Below are 17,265 nucleotides of genomic sequence, written 5' to 3' on the forward strand. Positions count from 1 at the left end.
ACGTTTAATAAGAGGGAAGCTGACTCTGCCATGTCCATATTTATTAAGAGCGACCACAACTGTATAAAGTTTTTACTAAGTTATTATTTATTTTCACACCTCAATATAGTTGTTCTTTAAATGATTGCCTTGGAGAGACAGCCCCCAAAACTTACCGGTGGTCCGGTAAATCCTGGAGGCCCAACAGGACCTTGAAGCCCTGGCAGTCCTGGTGGGCCCTAGAATGCATGAGAAAGAAATGAGTTCAGATGCAAACTGGGAGGGTGAGGTGGCACATGTTCATAATGATGCAGCAAATGCTTACTGGGTTCCCTGGGAGTCCGGGAAATCCTCTTTCACCTTTCAACAGCATCCCAGGCACATGGCCAAGTATCTCACCTGGATCACCCTAGAGGATGAACAAAGAAAATAGAAAGTTGCAAATATTGACATTCACGTAAAGAAACTGAAAACTCATTGAGTAGTTGGCACATATTACTGTTACAGGACTAGCCTAAGTCTGGGATTTAGACCCCGTCTACACTGGAAATCAACAGCCTGGCATCCCTCCCATCATGATTGCCATCCTGATGACCAGCTTCAACCACTGCATGGTCAACTCAGCTGCAGCCAGGACTGCATGTAGAGACGGCTAAACAAAGGGGTCCGCAACGCTCTGCACAGGACCATCCCCAACTCTAGACAAGAGCCCCTGCCTCTAGTTAAAAGACTACTGTGTGACCCCAGGCTCTTCTCACAAAACAAGAAGTCTCTTTTGAGAAAAGGCTCAGGATGAATACTTTTATAAGAGCAGGGTGTAATGGTAAATTTTATCTGTCAACTTGGCCAGGCCACATTATTGGGTTAAACACCAGTCCAGATGTTTCTGTGAAGGGATTTTTAAAATGAGATGGACACTTAAATCAGTAGACTCTGAATAAGGCAAATGGCCCTCCATAATGCTGGTGGGCCTCATCCCATCAGCTGAAGGCCTTACAGGATAAAAGACTGACCTCCCTGGAGGAAGAAGGAATTCTGCCCACACACCGCCTTCGGACTCAAGGCTACAACTCCACCCCTTCCCTGGTGTCCAGCCTGCCCACTCAGCCCGCAGGTTTGGAGCTTGCCGGCCCCCACAGTCATGAGTACCAATGCTTTAGAGGCTGTTTCTCCTGTCTCTGGCTACACACACACAGGCTACTGGTTCTGTGTCTCTGGAGCACGCTAACACACAGGGCTATTACGAGGATCTGTTTCCCATGTGTTCCGAATCACAGGCACACAGGGACTCTCAGCCTCATCCAAGTGAGCGGTTATCTCTACTGCAGCTGCTGAGACCTACAAGCCTCCCTTGGACAGGACTGCTCCCAACACCCAGATGCCCGAGGTCCCCACCCTGTGCCCAAGCACAGCCCACACACTACAGGACTGCACATTCGGAGGTCGGGCTGATGCCAGCAGCCGAGCCCCAAGACAGCAACACCCCGCCTGGGAAAAGCTGTCCCAGGTTCCCTCCTGGCAAGTCTGAGAGGCACCCAGGGAGCTCCATTCTCCCATCTGCCCTCCCTGGTTTGGGTGAAGTGAGCCTTCGCCACCACACCAGGCCTCCTTCCACTGCTTACTCCCCATTAAGACACTCAAGTGTCTGAACATTAGAGTCTAAAATCTGAGTCTGTGTATTACTTATACAGTCTTTTAATGTAACAGAGTTTAGGGAAATGTGTTCAGAAGCAATCGATCAGCCAAAGTGGTTTAAAGAAAATGGCACTTGTTTTAAACAGATTCCCTGTAATGAATCCAATAAAGCAAAACAAAATAAAATGTACCTTCATTCCTGGTAACCCTGGTGGTCCCTAAAAAAGAAAGTTTTGGTGTTAGTTTTGTTTTTCTCAAAATGTCATTAGCATTAAAATTGTTATTATATAATATTATATGTAAAATATAAGTTATTAAAACATAAGCAAAGAAAGAAAGAAAAGGAAATGGAATGAGAAGAGAGAAGTTATAACTAAAAGAAAGAGGTTCTGCCCTCTACTCACGGGATTTCCAGCGAAACCAGGCAAGCCAGGAGGCCCGAGCGGCCCTCTCTCCCCCTGGGGAGACAGCAGAGCATCATTCATACACAGTGTGTGCGGCAGACACATCAGCCCTGACACCGCAGGAGTTACTCTGCCCTACCCTTCACTTGTTGGTTAAAATCATTTCCTAAAAACAGTTTGTCACAAGCTCTGCTACTGGGTACCACTTTATGAAAGAAGAAATAGACTTGATAGTATCATTAATAGGGACAAAGGCCCAGAATGGCATTTTCTTACACAATGTAGTAAATGATTACCGGTAATAATTTTCATGCTTAAATGAAATTTTAGGATAAAAGTCTACAAAAAGGAAAGGAACAATTACATCTTTCTGGTACACTAAATATGGGAAAACTGTATTTCCTTACCAAATAAAGCAAATTTTAAGACAAGTAACTTTCCAATTGTGGCAAATAAAACTCTACTAACAGAGTCACACTACCTGACTCCTTAATATGCAAAATTACATAAACACACACGAAGAGGAGGGTCTCGGTTCTGGATTTACCTTTGTGCCATTGCATCCTGGAATACCTGGGGGCCCTGGTGGGCCGTCTTGGCCAGGAATACCCTGCAATTAAGAAAGTGAAAATGTAACCCAAATAGAAAATCACCTGACGGAAAAATATTTCCTAAAAGAAGTAGAGTGCATTTTCTATACGTACGGGAAGTCCCGGGTTTCCAGGGTAGCCAGATGCTCCCGGGGGTCCCTGTGAGGGTGGAAGGAAAAGCAAGTCAGTGGAAAGCCGGAAGCTTCACTTCCTCCTACTGCATCCACCTGGTTAATGGAGTTGTGCCCTCATTTTTGGTGTCTGGAACACACACACACAAAGCAGACAGTGCACTCTGCACAAGAGGCAGTGGAGGGACAGGCCAGGGCAGACCGTCCAGGCTTACGGAGCAATGCTACGCCCAAAGCACACTACTGCCATTCGCAACTGCAAAGATGTGGAACCAGCCTAAGTACCTACCAACCAATGAGTGGAGAGTGAAAAGGTAGAATCCATGTACCATGGAACACTACTCAGCCACAACAAGGAGCCAAATGATGTCTTTTGCAGCAACTTGAATGGAGCTAGAGGCCATTATTCTAAGTGAAGTAACCCAGGAATGGGAAACCAAACACCGTATGTTCTCACTTATAAGTGGCAGCTAAGCTACGAGGATGTAAAGGCATAAGAGTAATACAATGGACTTCCGGACTCCGGTGAGGGGAAGGCAGGAAGGGGGTGAGGGATAAAAAACTACGTAACAGGTAGAGTGTACACTGCTTGGATGACAGGTGCACTAAAACCTCAGAAATCACCACGAAAGAACTTATCCATGCAACCAAAAACCACCTGTACCAAAAAAAAAACTATTGAAATTAAAAAAATAAAAAAATAAGTTTTTAAAAAGCTGACTGCTGATCCCTTCAAACATAAGGCTGCCCATACACAAAATAACTCTGCCCCCATTTCACCTTTACCAAGAGGCAGAGAGGAGGAAGAGCAAGGCTGGCTCTGAAAATACCACGACTTTTCCATGAAACGAAGTCATCTCTGTCTAATGACTGTGGATGTATCATCAATCGCACCTTCCCCCAAATTAAAATATGCCCAGAAGAGATTCCTGAAGAAGAACAAACGGGGGAAAACAAGTTCGCAGAACCAAGGACTAAGGAGTTCAGCCTGTGCACAGCCCCCGTGGGAAGGCCTGGGCTCAGCGAGTCATGGGCTGCTGCTCACTGCCTGTCTTGCACCTGCCTGCCCGTGCTGTGTGAGCTGGGAGAGGAGACGGAGGACGAGGGCTCGGAAAAAGGAGGGGAAAGGTGCCCGACTCTGGGAGCGGGCCTGTCCCACGCATGGAATCATCGATTGTGAGTGGCAACTGTACTCACTCTTGTCCCTTTTGTTCCAGGTAGTCCTGGTTCTCCAGTATCACCCTGGAACGGAATAGAAATGCCATTGTCATTGATCACCGTTATCTCAAGAATGCAGGCAATCTTACATCCACCCACCCCCAATCCCACAGCCGTGCTTACCTTTTGTCCTGGTGGTCCCTGCGGCCCCTCAGGTCCTTGCATTCCAGGAAACCCAATGACACCTTGTAACCCTGGGAGGCCTCTTTCGCCCTATAGAAGAGGAACATAAGTCAGGCAAAAGGCAGCAGTAAAGAAACAGAGGAAGGAATCGCTGACCAACTGTGATGGCTTTTTTTTTTTTTTTTTTGAGATGTAGTCTCACTCGTTGCCCAGGCTGGAATGCAGTGGCATGATCTCTGCTCACTGCAACGTCCACTGCCCGAGTTCAAGGGATTCTCCTGCCTCAGCCTCCTGGGTAGCTGGGATTACAGGTGCGTGCCACCACGCCGGCTAATTTTTGTATTTTTAGTAGAGGTGGGGTTTCACCATGTTGGCCAGGCTGGTCTCAAACTTCTGATGTCAGGTGATCCACCCTCCTCAACCTCCAAAAGTGCTGGGATCACAGGCATGGGCTACCACGCCTGGTCTGTGATGGCTAATTTTAAGTGCCAAGTTGACTGGGTCACAGGATACCCAGATAGCTGGTAAAGCATGACTTCCGGGTGTGTTTTTGAGGGTGTGTTTCTGAGAGATTGGCATTTGAATCCATGGACAGTAAGGAAGATGTGCCCTCACCCAAGGTGGGCAGGCAGGTGCCATTGTTAGCTGAGTCCCGGATAGAACAAAAAGCCAGAAGAGAGGCCAATTCTCTCCCTTCCGGAGCTGGGACACCCATCTTCTCCGGCCCTCAGACATCAGAACTCTGGGTTCTCCGGCCTTCAGATTCAGGGACTTGTACCACTAGCCCCTTGGGCTCTCCAGCCGCTGGCCTTGGACCCAGTCACACTTCAGGAGTCCCCGAGTTGCCAAGCTTGCAGATGGCAGATCATGGAACTCCTCAGCCTCCATAATCCTATGAGCCACTTCCCTTAATAAATCTAAGTATCACCCAGCCTCGCACAAGTCCACAGTGAGTGTCTGGAAACAGACAGCAACAACTACTTCAGGCGGCTTCGCCCTACTGCGTTTCAAACTCTTGAGGACAGAAAATATTTCTATCTCATTCCTGGCACTATCCTTTCTATATACTAAATGCCAAATAATTTCTTGGGTAAATAAAATAATAAATAGTGAGGCATTTTTCACTGAACTGGTTATAATTTCACTCAATCATTGGAACTCTCCTGTTAGCAACAGTCTCAGTGCTGAGATTTTGTGACGGATCCTCCAAGACGTCTTCCTCTTCAGAGAGCATTAGGAGGTGAGGGTAGGCAGAGTCCACAGTGTGAACCTCATGCAAGATGCTGAGCCTGCCCTGGGCCATCATGGGGTGATGGTGGGCTTTAATGAGAAATGTCTTTCAAGAGTGTTTTTTGGGCTGGGTGCGGTGGCTCATGCCTGTAATCCCAGCACTTTGGGAGATCGAGGCAGGCGGATCACCAGATGTCAGGAGTTCAAGACCAGCCTGGTCAACATGGAAAAACCCTGTCTCTACTAAAAAATGCAAAAATTAGTTGGGTGCAGTGGCACAAGCCTGTAATCTCAGTTACTCAGGAGACTGAGGCTGGAGAATCACTTGAACCTGGGAGGCAGAGGTTGCAGTGAGCCAAGATCGTGCCACTGCACTCCAGTCAGGGAGACAGAGTCAGACTCTGCCTCAAAACAACAACAACAAACCCATAACCATGATAAGAAATCGAGAAAACCCATTTACAGGATGTGCACTTTAATGCAGTCTTACCATATGAATTGGGTAGATTCAGTGACGACTGTTAGCTGATTTAAAAAACAGGAGGCAGGCACTTTGGAGATCACAGGCAGGATTACTTAGTGTTCAGTGCCTTTCCCAAAGTTGCATTCGTTGAAAGTAAAAATCAACTGACAAGCTCTACGTCACATAACATAAACATCCAAAGTCGTCCCTCTTTCCAAACGGCTCAGCCAGTCCTGGCACTTACTAACTGCCTGCTCCATTTTTACAAATGTAGAGAGGAGGTTATGAACCTGGGACTCAACCGCCACACCTCCACAGGGCTGTGTGTTTCATTGAAAGGATACATCAGGAGTCTAGACACAGTATGTGGATAAATATGGGAGAGATTGTTTCAAACCCTAGAGAACTGAATCACACAGTAAGTGGATTAAAGAACCTCAAGACTCACAGTGTGGCACTGCCCCTTCAGGCCAGCAGCATCCAGGGAATCGGCCAGAAGAGCAGACAGACCCCACGAGGGCCCTGAGCCCAGGGTTTGACAGGGAAGGCTGGCTCCTTCTCCCCGGGGCCCGTTACAGTGAGGAAAGAAAAACATTCCCAGACCAGGACTTGTTCAAATGAAGAGTTCCTTAAATACACCCTGCAGTGATGGCCTCAGGACACAACGGCAGAAAGTCCTGCTGTAAGGAGTTATGGCGTACAAGGTCACCAATCTGGGGCACCCGGTTTTTGGATGTAGGAAAAGCCTAGTCAAACCAGAATAGGACTGAACTCCAAACAGTGGCTAAAATAAATAAATAAATCCGGAGTTGTGTAGCCCCGAATCACCCAGTATCAGACAGGAAGGAAATGAGAAGGGCATGTCCATTAGAAGCTTTCTAATACATTTGGTGCAGTATTTTTAGAACTTAATTAATATTGGCAGTATCGCCATGAGACCAGCGACGATAAGATTTTATAATTCTCAATTTAACCATGGAATGCACTGAGGACCAGAGCCAGATTAACTGATTTCTACAAGTTTCTCACTGAGTCAGCACTACAGCCAGAAATAGAAATGAGGTCAGCCTCCACCACAGTCCCTGTTTTTTCTGGGTCACTAGAGCAAGTCGGTTCCCAGCAGAACATCAAACAATTCACCAACTTAATGTTAGCCCAAGGTACCCACCCTTTTATGTCCATTTCGCAGATAGGGAAATTAAGATTCCGACGCTTAACTAACTTGTCATATGTCACTGGGTGACCCCTCATGCTGCTGGGAACAGAACACAGAAACCCAAATTCCCAGACCTTGCTTTTACCGCAAGAACACATTCTTTCCCAAACGTCACCAGAAAGCTTAAGCAATCTGTGTATCCCCAGAGCTTTGAAATGAAGGAGCTAAGAAGGAAGTGACTCCTCCATGGACATGGTTCTTGCCATTCCCCACATATTTTTTTAATGTTCTTAATCTTTTGTCCAGATAAAAGTGCACACGAATAATCTAACACTCTGTACCCTGTCCAAGATTATTATGGGAACCAGAGCAGAGCAGACAGACAGGATAAGCACTTAAACAGCTATACAGTTAGCTGGCGACCAGCATGCAGTATGGGGCCAAATTATTCCTCCGAGCTTTTAGCACATTTCCACCAGGATTATAAGAAGAGCAAAGAGCTGGACATGTTGTGCAAAGGTTATTGGAGCTAGTAGTGTCCAAGCCAGACTTTGCAGCTGCAACTAGCAATGCTACAACCACAGCCACCGTGACCCCCCTCCCACTGGAGCTCTAGGCAGAATGTGAGCAGTTAGAGGCAGGGAGCAACAGGGCCCTTGATCGTCTGTTTCCCCTGGTGTGCTCAGGGCAAGGTCCCAAACTCCATGGCGGCCACAGACTTCATGTCAGGCCAAAATGAAAACCACAACCATGGTCTGTCACAGCAATGACTATTTAAAGTGGAAGAAACAAACAAGAAACTTGAAAAATACTACACAGAAAGTTTTCATGCAGCTGAACCTTGTGCTCTCATTGCTGAACATCAGTGCAATGTAGGGCACTGATCAAAAGAGGAAAATTCTATACCAAAACTGGAGATGATTACTGCTGTGTCCTCAAATGATGAAATTCAGAATTTGTGGAGGGAGAACAAAGTGCCATTGTCTATAAAGATGAAAGAATACAACATGGAGAATAATCTTGGCACCAAAATTAGGCATTCTAAATTAGGCATGAAATAGGGTTTCATGCATGGAGCAACTTAAAATTCTTGCTTAATGCATTACCTAAAGCAAACATATACTTTTAAAAACTCCTTAAAATGTGTGGAGAGAAAGTCATTTTATAATACCCTATTCTTTCCCTTCCTCTTCCAAGGCTTGTAGAAACAAGTTCACGATTCAGGAAATCAAATACTCACATAAGCTTCCGTCATAGCTAAGTCAGAAATTCAAATACAAATCAAGTACCCAGGACAGCTGAAGTTGAAATAGCATGAAGCTTCTAAATGTGGGAGGAAAATACAATTACCAACAACAAAAACTGATGTGAACACAAAATATACCTAGAATAAGCAGTCATCACAATTCTTACTGTCAAAGGCCCTGTGACGTGTTTCAGAGGCCGACATGGAATCCGTATCTTTAAATCAAAATTTTAAAGGATTTTTCCAATCTGAAATATTAGGATCATGGATCTTCACAATGGACTGAAGCACACACAGAGATGCTGCCAGCACTCTGGGGCTTTCTCTACACACGGACTGAGTGCGGATACCGGGTCTGGTACTAAGCACTGAGTGTACTGGGTATGGCAGCCTCCATGCGCTGGGTGCAATCACGGGAAATAAGCAATGCTCACCAGGGAGACTGCAATTCCTTCTCCACCTCGACCCTGTAACTTCTTCACAGGCAACGGAATTGTTTTATTCATTCATGGTGTTTGAATTCAATACAATGTCATGGGATGCTGAACCAGCCAATTGCATTACATGACGCTCAGCATGAGGCAGGATTCCACACAGGAGTCTTAAAAACTTTAAGAGGTAGTCAAAGGTTAGCGGGCAGGACATGGCCCCCATCACCTTTGCAGTCTAAGCATTCTGGGCACCATTACAGACTGGCCGGAGTCCGCAGCAGTGGCTGAGAGGCGCAGGGCAGGCTGCACTCGGGACCACGCTGGCTCTGCTGCTGCTTTCTGTCATCTAGCGCCTCGAGATTTCCATTTACGAGCAAGACTGCAAATCATTCAGCGAACCAAAGTCCTCACATTTGAAGCCAGAGCTCACCAAGTACCCAGTAAAAGGGAAATTATGTCAAGGATGGGTCACAGTCAGCGTGTGACTGAGGAACTCTTTCAGAAATTCCACAAGGCCAACTCCTTGAGCCCAACCACCATCAGAAGAGACATCTGCAGGACCATTTCCTGGATGCCGCCGCTGGGAAAGGGGTGGGAAGGCTGCAGTCGGTGCCGCGGGGTCATGGAAAACTCAGTGGCGAGGCCCCGTTGGGAGCTCCCCCAACGCCATGAGGCTTGACATGAGGGCAGGAATACTGCCACCGCAGTGCGAGGGGGGACAGGATGCAAGGAGATCCCCTAGAGGGTCTGCTTTCCCTAAGATGAAGGCGTGAGTGTGCACTCTCCTTTGCTCTATGAGACATACAACAGAACTCTTAAAAAGATGTATATGTGTTCATTAGAAGTATGTGAATGAAATTTAACAATGTGGATTGTTGCACTTAGCAGCATTATCATTACTGTTATTTCTTGCATCTAAATATTTAACATTAAAGCAGCAAAGATTAAACCAATCACACATAAAAAGTGTGACTGCAAATCTGTATCTTCTTCCCGAAACTCTTATTTCTCCCTCCAGCCCAGACGTCTAGCTTGAGACAGTATCAGGAAATGTGTGCAGTGGCTCTCCATCAACTATGTGGGTATAAGCAAGAGCTTGAGCAGCGCATACAGATGCACATCAGCTTATGATGCGGTACGTCCCAGTAAGACCACTGTAAGTTGAGATCCTGTCTCAAAAAATATATATATAAAATATATGTTACATATATATATGTTACACTATATATTATGTATACTATATATTATATATTATATATATTATATATAGGATCTCCCTCTGTCACTGAGGCTGGATTGCAGTGGTACTATCTTGGCTCACTGCAACCTCAGCCTCCCCAGTCGCTCTATTACAGTACTGCGCCTCCATGCCCCACTAATGTTTGTATTTTTAGTAGAGACAGGATTTCGCCATGTTGGCCAGGCTGGTCTTAAACTCCTAACCTCATGTGATCTGCCCGCCTTGTACTCCTAAAGTGCTAGAATTACAGGCATGAGCTACTGCACCCAGCCCAATAGAAAATATTTTTAAGTCAAAAACACATTTAATACACCCGACCTACCTAACATTGTAGCTTAGCCTAGCCATCCTTAAACATGCTCGGAAAACTCACACTGGCCTATGTTGGGCAAAACTGTTTAACACAAAGCCTGTTTTATAATAAAGTTTTTAATATCTTTAGTAATTTATTGAATTCTGTATCAAAAGTGAAAACCAGAACGGCTCACGGCCCCTGACTGGCATTGTGAGAGTTGCTATTGCACGACGTTAGCCCAGGAAAAGATTAAAATTTTGAATTTTGAATTCTGATCTTTCAAAATCCATGACCTTCAGATACCATGAGAGCTGTCCTCTTTCTAGGAGACATCTGGACTCGTCCTCTTCGAAAGCACGTGGGGTTGTGTGGGCAAGTTCCTCATTTCATGGGCCTCCACTGTCCTCCTTCTGACCATCATTAGCTTTGTTCTGAGTACTCCCAAGGCTGCCGATGATGGAGATGAGCAAGTTTGTGTGAAGAATGGCAGAGAACTCAGTGCTGGAGCCTCCTGGCCAAAAGAACAGTGGCTAGGGTCTGAGGACTGGGATAAACTAGAAGTGAAAACGCCTTCTTCCATATGGCCAAGCCTGGACTGTAACTTTTATACTGGACTTCCGGCCCCAGGATTCTTGAGTGGAAAATCCGAAGCCCTCACGACAAGGTCCATGTGATGGAGGAGGTCCACCTTGTGTTCAGCAAACGCCTGCCTGCAGCTACAGCACTGAACGCAGAAGTGTCTCCAGGAGTCCATGCTCAAGGAGAGATCTCTGTTGGACAAACCCTGATGCTGAAACATTATCTAAGCCCATGATGAATTCTGGCACAATTCTAGGCTCAAGTATTCTAATATGAATTTTAACATTCACTATGAAGTTGACTGACAGAGCTGAACGCTCAAGTCCTATGTCATCCAAAGCTAGAAGGCGATGGTTACAAAGGAGATGCATGGTGAATATTTCTGATAGATCCATATTCACAAAGAAATAAAACCATAGATGTTTTCTGATCCATGAAAATCCACTTTGCACATCAGCTTGAAAGAAAAAAAAATTTAAGAGTCCTTCACAAAATGCTTTCTAAAGAACTATCATTCCACACAAGAATAACTCAAGGGAGCCCTCAGTGTCTTCTTATAAACAATTTAAAAGTTCCCCGAAAGCCATCCAAAAGCAAACAAACCATCTGACGTCCCCGAACCAGTAAAAACATTCTAGGAGAACTGAGTGCTGATGAATTACTGGCAGCCAAAAAAAATCTTAAAAATTTCCAAAGGTCCTTACATCTTAGCAAAGTTCCAGACATTTGTCCGTGATGAAGGTCGAGACTCACTCATGGACGCCCACAGCAAAGCTGTGAGCAGCAGCAAAGGCCTCCAGAGGCAACTATTATCTTCAATAGTTTGTTTCTTATCTTCTATCAGAAAAAAACAGTCCTAAACGCTCTCACTAACTCTTACTCCAAGGCAGTACTCCATTTCAAATATTGTTAAGCAGAACCGTGTTAAGTCAGTCCCCCAAAGCAGTCAGATTTCTACGTTGGAGAGGGAGACAAATACGATGATGATCTTTTTCCAAAGGCTTGTGAACCTGCCCAGTCAGATTCCACATGTACCTGCGCTCAGGCAGCGCATCTTTCATCAATAGCTTAATTCTGTTTTCCCATCAAACCCCACCAGCACACAGTGCGTTCGCTGGAAACCCTTGTATTTTCCTGGCTCTGGGCTCCATCAACAACACATTCAAATGCCCATGTGAAGGGCCAAGCTCTTGGCCGGGGCGTCCATAGACACCCACCCTTCATCCACCTCCAGGCACCTGCGACCCACACAGCAGCACCCCAGGGCCCTGGCACCCCTCAGCACATTGGAGAGCGTTGCCTCAATCTGAAACAGGCACATTCACACCCTCCCCGGCGGGCCCTGGCACCTCAGACACACCCATGGGATCTCAGCCAAGCATCCCCTTGTTGAAGAAGTACTCAGACACTGAATGATCTGGAGAAAACCCAAACTCTGGTAGACAGTGGATCCAGCCGGTGACACAACCAGGGGAAGAGCCAGTGGCCTGAATCAAGTCTTGGGTGAGGAGCCTCCGTGGGCTGCAGCTGCTGGCCACTAGAGGGAGCTCTGGAACAACACATTTTCCCCCAAATGACCTAAAACTCCCTGGTGGACCTTAAAGTATTAAGCCTTTTCCTTAAATTTTCATTGTAGTAATATATTACTATAAAAATATTAATATTCAGGGCCAGTGAACACATGCTGTGGGCAGAGTGAGAGAAATCACTTTGATATGGCCTAAAAGAACTCTATGGTAAATATTTTTTATTAGGATTCAAAATTTAATTAAAATTAAATATAAAAACTAGTAACCTGAATATTGAGGCCACTGCATTACAGGTAAATGCAGTCAGCCTACAAATAATGAGAATGATGGATATTTTCTGGATAGCATTTTCACATCCATTTTATAAATTGGGAGAGTATGTGAATCTAATGACAACACAGAAAAAAATAGCAAATTCAATTTTTAAAATAACTGTATGGAAATAGAAAATACTGAAAAAATTAAATTCTACGAAACACGCATAAAATCGACACAAATGTGATCACAGGAGGGTCTCTAAGAAACCACTACTAAACATGCCACTGCCAGTAAAACGTATTTAAAGGTTCTTCTTTGGTCTTCTTCCACTACAAGTTTATAGAAAACTTAGGCATTAAGGTAATTCAGTCCATTCTCCTGAGTTCTGCCAATTCTAAAAGAAAAATAAAATCTATCCAGTTTTTCGGCTGCCAGAAAAGATACTAACATTCTCTCCTTTGCTTAACCTATCAACATGAACACTCATTACAACCAAAATCACAGACGCCTCTACCTAAACCTATTACCTAACATTCTGTTTCTCAAATACATATGTTTAAAAATATCTTTAAAACGAGAAAAACACTACAGAAAACAAGTATCATGCTACAGGCTTGGAACCTCACTTGCTGCAGCTATGGACGGTATGGATGGTTGCGCATATTGCACACTGCAGCAATCAGGGGCCAAAATCAGCCACTGAAGCTAGGTGTTGGCACAGCAGGAGGCCTTTATCTGATATGACAAAGCTGGAAAAAGCCCAGTGGTAGCAAAATCATCCTTCAAATAAGTTGCACAGAGCTCTCTGGGGGTTCCTGCCTTGGTGACATCCCAAGGATGTCAGGACACACCAACCAAGAGGCAGCCTCCATGTAGACTTTAGAGGCTTGGTACTGACCTGCCAAGAGTTGGGAAGCCAACTGAGGAATGTCCCCCAAGAAAGCCCTAATCCAGGGCAGGGGCTAAACTGCCCAGTCACCAATGCCAACACTTTGGTTGGCTTTTGGTTTTGGTTTTACTTACTCCATTAAAACATAGATATATATATATATAAATACTATCCTCAAAGAGCTAGAAATGGACATGGCATAAATGAATGCTTCCAACTTGAGCTCCCGCCATCGCAGGAATGATCACACTTAAGATTGCTGAGAGTCTGCACATGAAATCATGCCTCTGCTCACCCGCACAACTGTCTTGTTTTTGAAGTTCCATGAAATGTATCACAATTCTAGGTCATGACTTAGTTAAAGATTTGGGAGAAGAAAAACAACTGCAGGAACACAAATAATTGATAACAAAATACCAATAAGAGGTTAGCTCTCTTCTGAGTTTGTATAAGAAAAATAAATTAATACATATATGTTTTTCAGATGGAGTCTTGCTCTGTCACCCAGGCTGGAGTGCAGTGGCTTGATCTTGGTTCACTATAACCTCCGCCTCCCAGGTTCAAGCGATTCTTGTGCCTTGGCCTCCCAAGTAGCTGGGATTACAGACGCGCACCATCATGCCTGGCTAATTTTTGTATTTTTAGTAGATATGGAATTTCACCATCTTGGCCAGGCTGGTCTCAAACTCCTGACCTCAGGTGATCCGCCAGCCTCGGCCTCCCAAAGTGCTGGTATTACAGGCATGAGCCAACGCTCCTGATCTAATTTTTTTTTCTTATAAAGACACTTTGCTTTATTTTCATTAGCTCCAAAGCAAGGACCCTGAGGGTTCGAAAGACGTGTTCTACATTAACAGAAATGCTGAAAAATGCCAATTAGTGCTTAAGTACTTAGATAGCTGAGGATGTTATTAACTAGAACTTAATAATGTATGTGGGTGTGGGGCAGCATTGTGGAACAAAACGAGGACACAGAAAAGGCAGGAAACACCGCAAGGTAGGCGATGAATTTTTTTTTTTTTTTTTGGTCTGTGATAAAAGTAAACTTGAAAAATGCAGATGAAATACTCTGAAGTTAAGAATTATAGTTAATAGGCTAGGCATGGTGGCTCACGCCTGTAATCCCAGCACTTTGGGAGGCCAAGGCGGGTGGATCACAAGGTCAGGAGATCGAGATCATCCTGGCTAACACGGTGAAACCCCATCTCTACTAAAAATACGAAAAATTAGCTAGGTGTGGTGGCGAGCTCCTGTAGTCCGAGCTGCTTGGGAGGCTGCGGCAGGAGAATGTCATGAACCCAGGAGGCGGAGCTTGCAGTGAGCGGAGGTCTCGCCACTGCACTCCAGCCTGGGCAATAGAGCAAGACTTCGTCTCAAAAAAAAACAAAAAAACAAAAAAAAGGAATTATAGTTAATAATACAAAAGCATGCAAGAGAGTCTTCAGGTTTAAACCCTGAGATAACTGCTCATTGGCAATTAAGAAAAAACTTTAATTTTTTTTCTTAAAAATGTGTTAGATATAATTGTTTTAAAAAATGGGTTTTACAGGTGCCCTGCCAGGGGACATCCCAGGTCCCCATTCTCTGAGTGGTCCCGTAGCCCCTGTGGTTCCCCTGCCAGGGCATGCATAGCCGCACACAGAGCACCTCCAGGAAATGCTGGAACCCATGAGGCAGTGACTGGCATTCCCTCTAGTTCCCTCCCCCAGCACCTCGAACAGATGGCACAGGGTAAGTACTCAATTAATATTTTCATGACTGGGCTGGGTGCGGTGGCTCATGCCTGTAATCCTAGCACTTTGGGAGGCCAAGGCGGGTGGATCACCTGAGGTCAGGAGTTCAAGACCAGCCTGGTCAACATGGTGAAAGTTCGTCTCTCCTAAAAATACAAAAATTAGCCCAGCGTGGTGGCACATGCCTGTAATCTCAGCTACTCAGGAGGTTGAGACAGGAGAATCGCTTGAACCCAGGAGGCAGAGGTTGCAGTGAGCTGAGATCATGCCATTGCACTCCAGCCTGGGCGACAATGCAAGACTCTGTCTCAAAAAATAAATAAATAAAAATATTTTCATGAGTGAATCAGGAAAGATCCCAAGAAAATGATATAAATCTATATAAGAGGGTACAGATTTAGGAACCCTATTTTCAAACGACTGCAAAAACAAGCACCTGCACTCCAGGTGAGCACGTGGAGCTCTGGGCGCCCTGCTTTCCGTGCTCTCTTTTCAGTCACTGCATGGATGGGCAAAGAACCAAAGCCTGGAACCAGAAGATTCTGGTGCTGGCTCCAGCGCCAACCCCTGGGATGCTCTGAAAATCAGCTTTACCATCATCTGTAAGTCAGGGATGAGTCCACCTGCCTGGCTCACCTGGCAGTACGATTTTAAAAATCAAACGTGCTCAAGTATTCAGTTAAACGCTGCACAAATGGTTCTGAAAGAAATTGGTCTGACTTTACTGCTTTTTAAACACATAAATATTTTGTGTTTATTCTCACGATTTCTATGTCCAGCAAGCCAGCTGCATTTCCTCTGAAGCCACACAGTGTTTTAAAAGAGAATGAAAAGGACACACTGCTAGTGTTCCCACAAGTCATGACCTAGGAAGTATCTCATTCCTGTTTTTGTGGCTAAGACAGACAGAAGAAAATTGGAATTTCTTGAGTATTTTAAAAAGATGACAGTTTCAAGAAACTCCCCCCTTTATCTTATACCCAAGGTTTTGTGTTTTTTCCTTAATAAATATCTCTGGAATTCATGCTGTTCAAGCCTAGAACATTCATTTATTCTGTCAGGTCAGCCTGGGTCTTAGTAAAGCCATCACCCTCCTCCATGGTAAGTCTGTAAGTAGCTAATGACATACATAGGTCTGAAATCCCCAGATTACTTTCTTACCCCCAAGCAAGTTACTTGTCTGTATCTTATCACTGATAACATTTTCCCCCAGGATGCTGCAATAATTTCAATACTCCATTAATCATACTTGGAATCTAAGAGATAAGAACAGTTCTCTTGACTCCCAGATATACAATTGCCAGGTTAAAACTTGACAAACCAACTTTGCCCATAGAATACAATGTAATCTCGGCAGAGCTGGAGGTTTTACAAAACCCACTATTAGCCTAACCTCATTAATTTGAAAAAGCAGTAGTGAGATCGACCTAAATTAATAAGTAACTGAATTTCAATCTCTTTTAAGTAAACACCATTAATTGCTTTAAAACATATACAGTCACCCAAAGAAAGAAATTAAGCCAACATCTTGAAGTTTTTTCTTTTGTGTTTTGCTTAAAATCTTGGTTTTAAAACTGAATAGATAAGAAAAGCATATAATTGCAAACTCAATACAAAATATTGGTGCATAATTAAGACAATAAATAGCTACTTCATAAATACTTAAAAATGGTCTTCCCTGAGCTGGTAATCTCTCTTCACCTCAATGCTATTCATAAAATTGGCAAGCCTGTTTTCAAAAGATAATATGGAGCTATATTTTAATCCAAGGTGTGGCCCAATTATTTAAAAATTTCTATCAGTAAGATCTTATTTAATGCCACTTTCACTATGCCTAGTTTGTAGATGTTTTAAAGATTAAGCTTACAGTATCATTTCCTGCCTTTTTTTCTTAACTACTTAATGTCAATAGACTAAAATATTGAGATCTTTGGCTAGAAACTAAGATGTGGAAACAGACCAACTGGGTTATAGTTTGTAAATTATTAGGTATAAACTTTCTAATAAAAATAGATTCTAGAGTATATAAACATGTGATTTTTCCCACGTATATGGATTTTTTTTTAAGTTACATCAATTGGAGGATAGATGACCAAGCATGGATACGGTAGACACACACACACACACACACACACA

At 44.3% G+C, this 17,265-nt stretch overlaps 1 protein-coding gene across 1 annotated transcript in view; it reads right to left on the reverse strand.

Annotated features, from left to right (window-relative positions):
• COL4A1 (collagen, type IV, alpha 1) overlaps positions 1–17,265 on the reverse strand; it is a 153,340-nt gene that overhangs the window by 60,217 nt on the left and 75,858 nt on the right. Inside the window, exons 3-10 of the mRNA XM_011989780.1 lie at positions 4,081–4,170; positions 3,937–3,981; positions 2,723–2,767; positions 2,566–2,628; positions 2,019–2,072; positions 1,806–1,832; positions 305–388; positions 156–218 (exon numbers count right to left, since the gene is read on the reverse strand). Of these exons, the coding sequence (XP_011845170.1) occupies positions 156–218; positions 305–388; positions 1,806–1,832; positions 2,019–2,072; positions 2,566–2,628; positions 2,723–2,767; positions 3,937–3,981; positions 4,081–4,122 (423 nt within the window). The 5' untranslated portion in view covers positions 4,123–4,170. The remainder of the gene's footprint in view (positions 1–155; positions 219–304; positions 389–1,805; positions 1,833–2,018; positions 2,073–2,565; positions 2,629–2,722; positions 2,768–3,936; positions 3,982–4,080; positions 4,171–17,265) is intronic.

Source organism: Mandrillus leucophaeus, unplaced genomic scaffold (genome assembly GCF_000951045.1).
Source record: "Mandrillus leucophaeus isolate KB7577 unplaced genomic scaffold, Mleu.le_1.0 Scaffold363, whole genome shotgun sequence".
Taxonomy (NCBI): Eukaryota; Metazoa; Chordata; class Mammalia; order Primates; family Cercopithecidae; genus Mandrillus; species Mandrillus leucophaeus.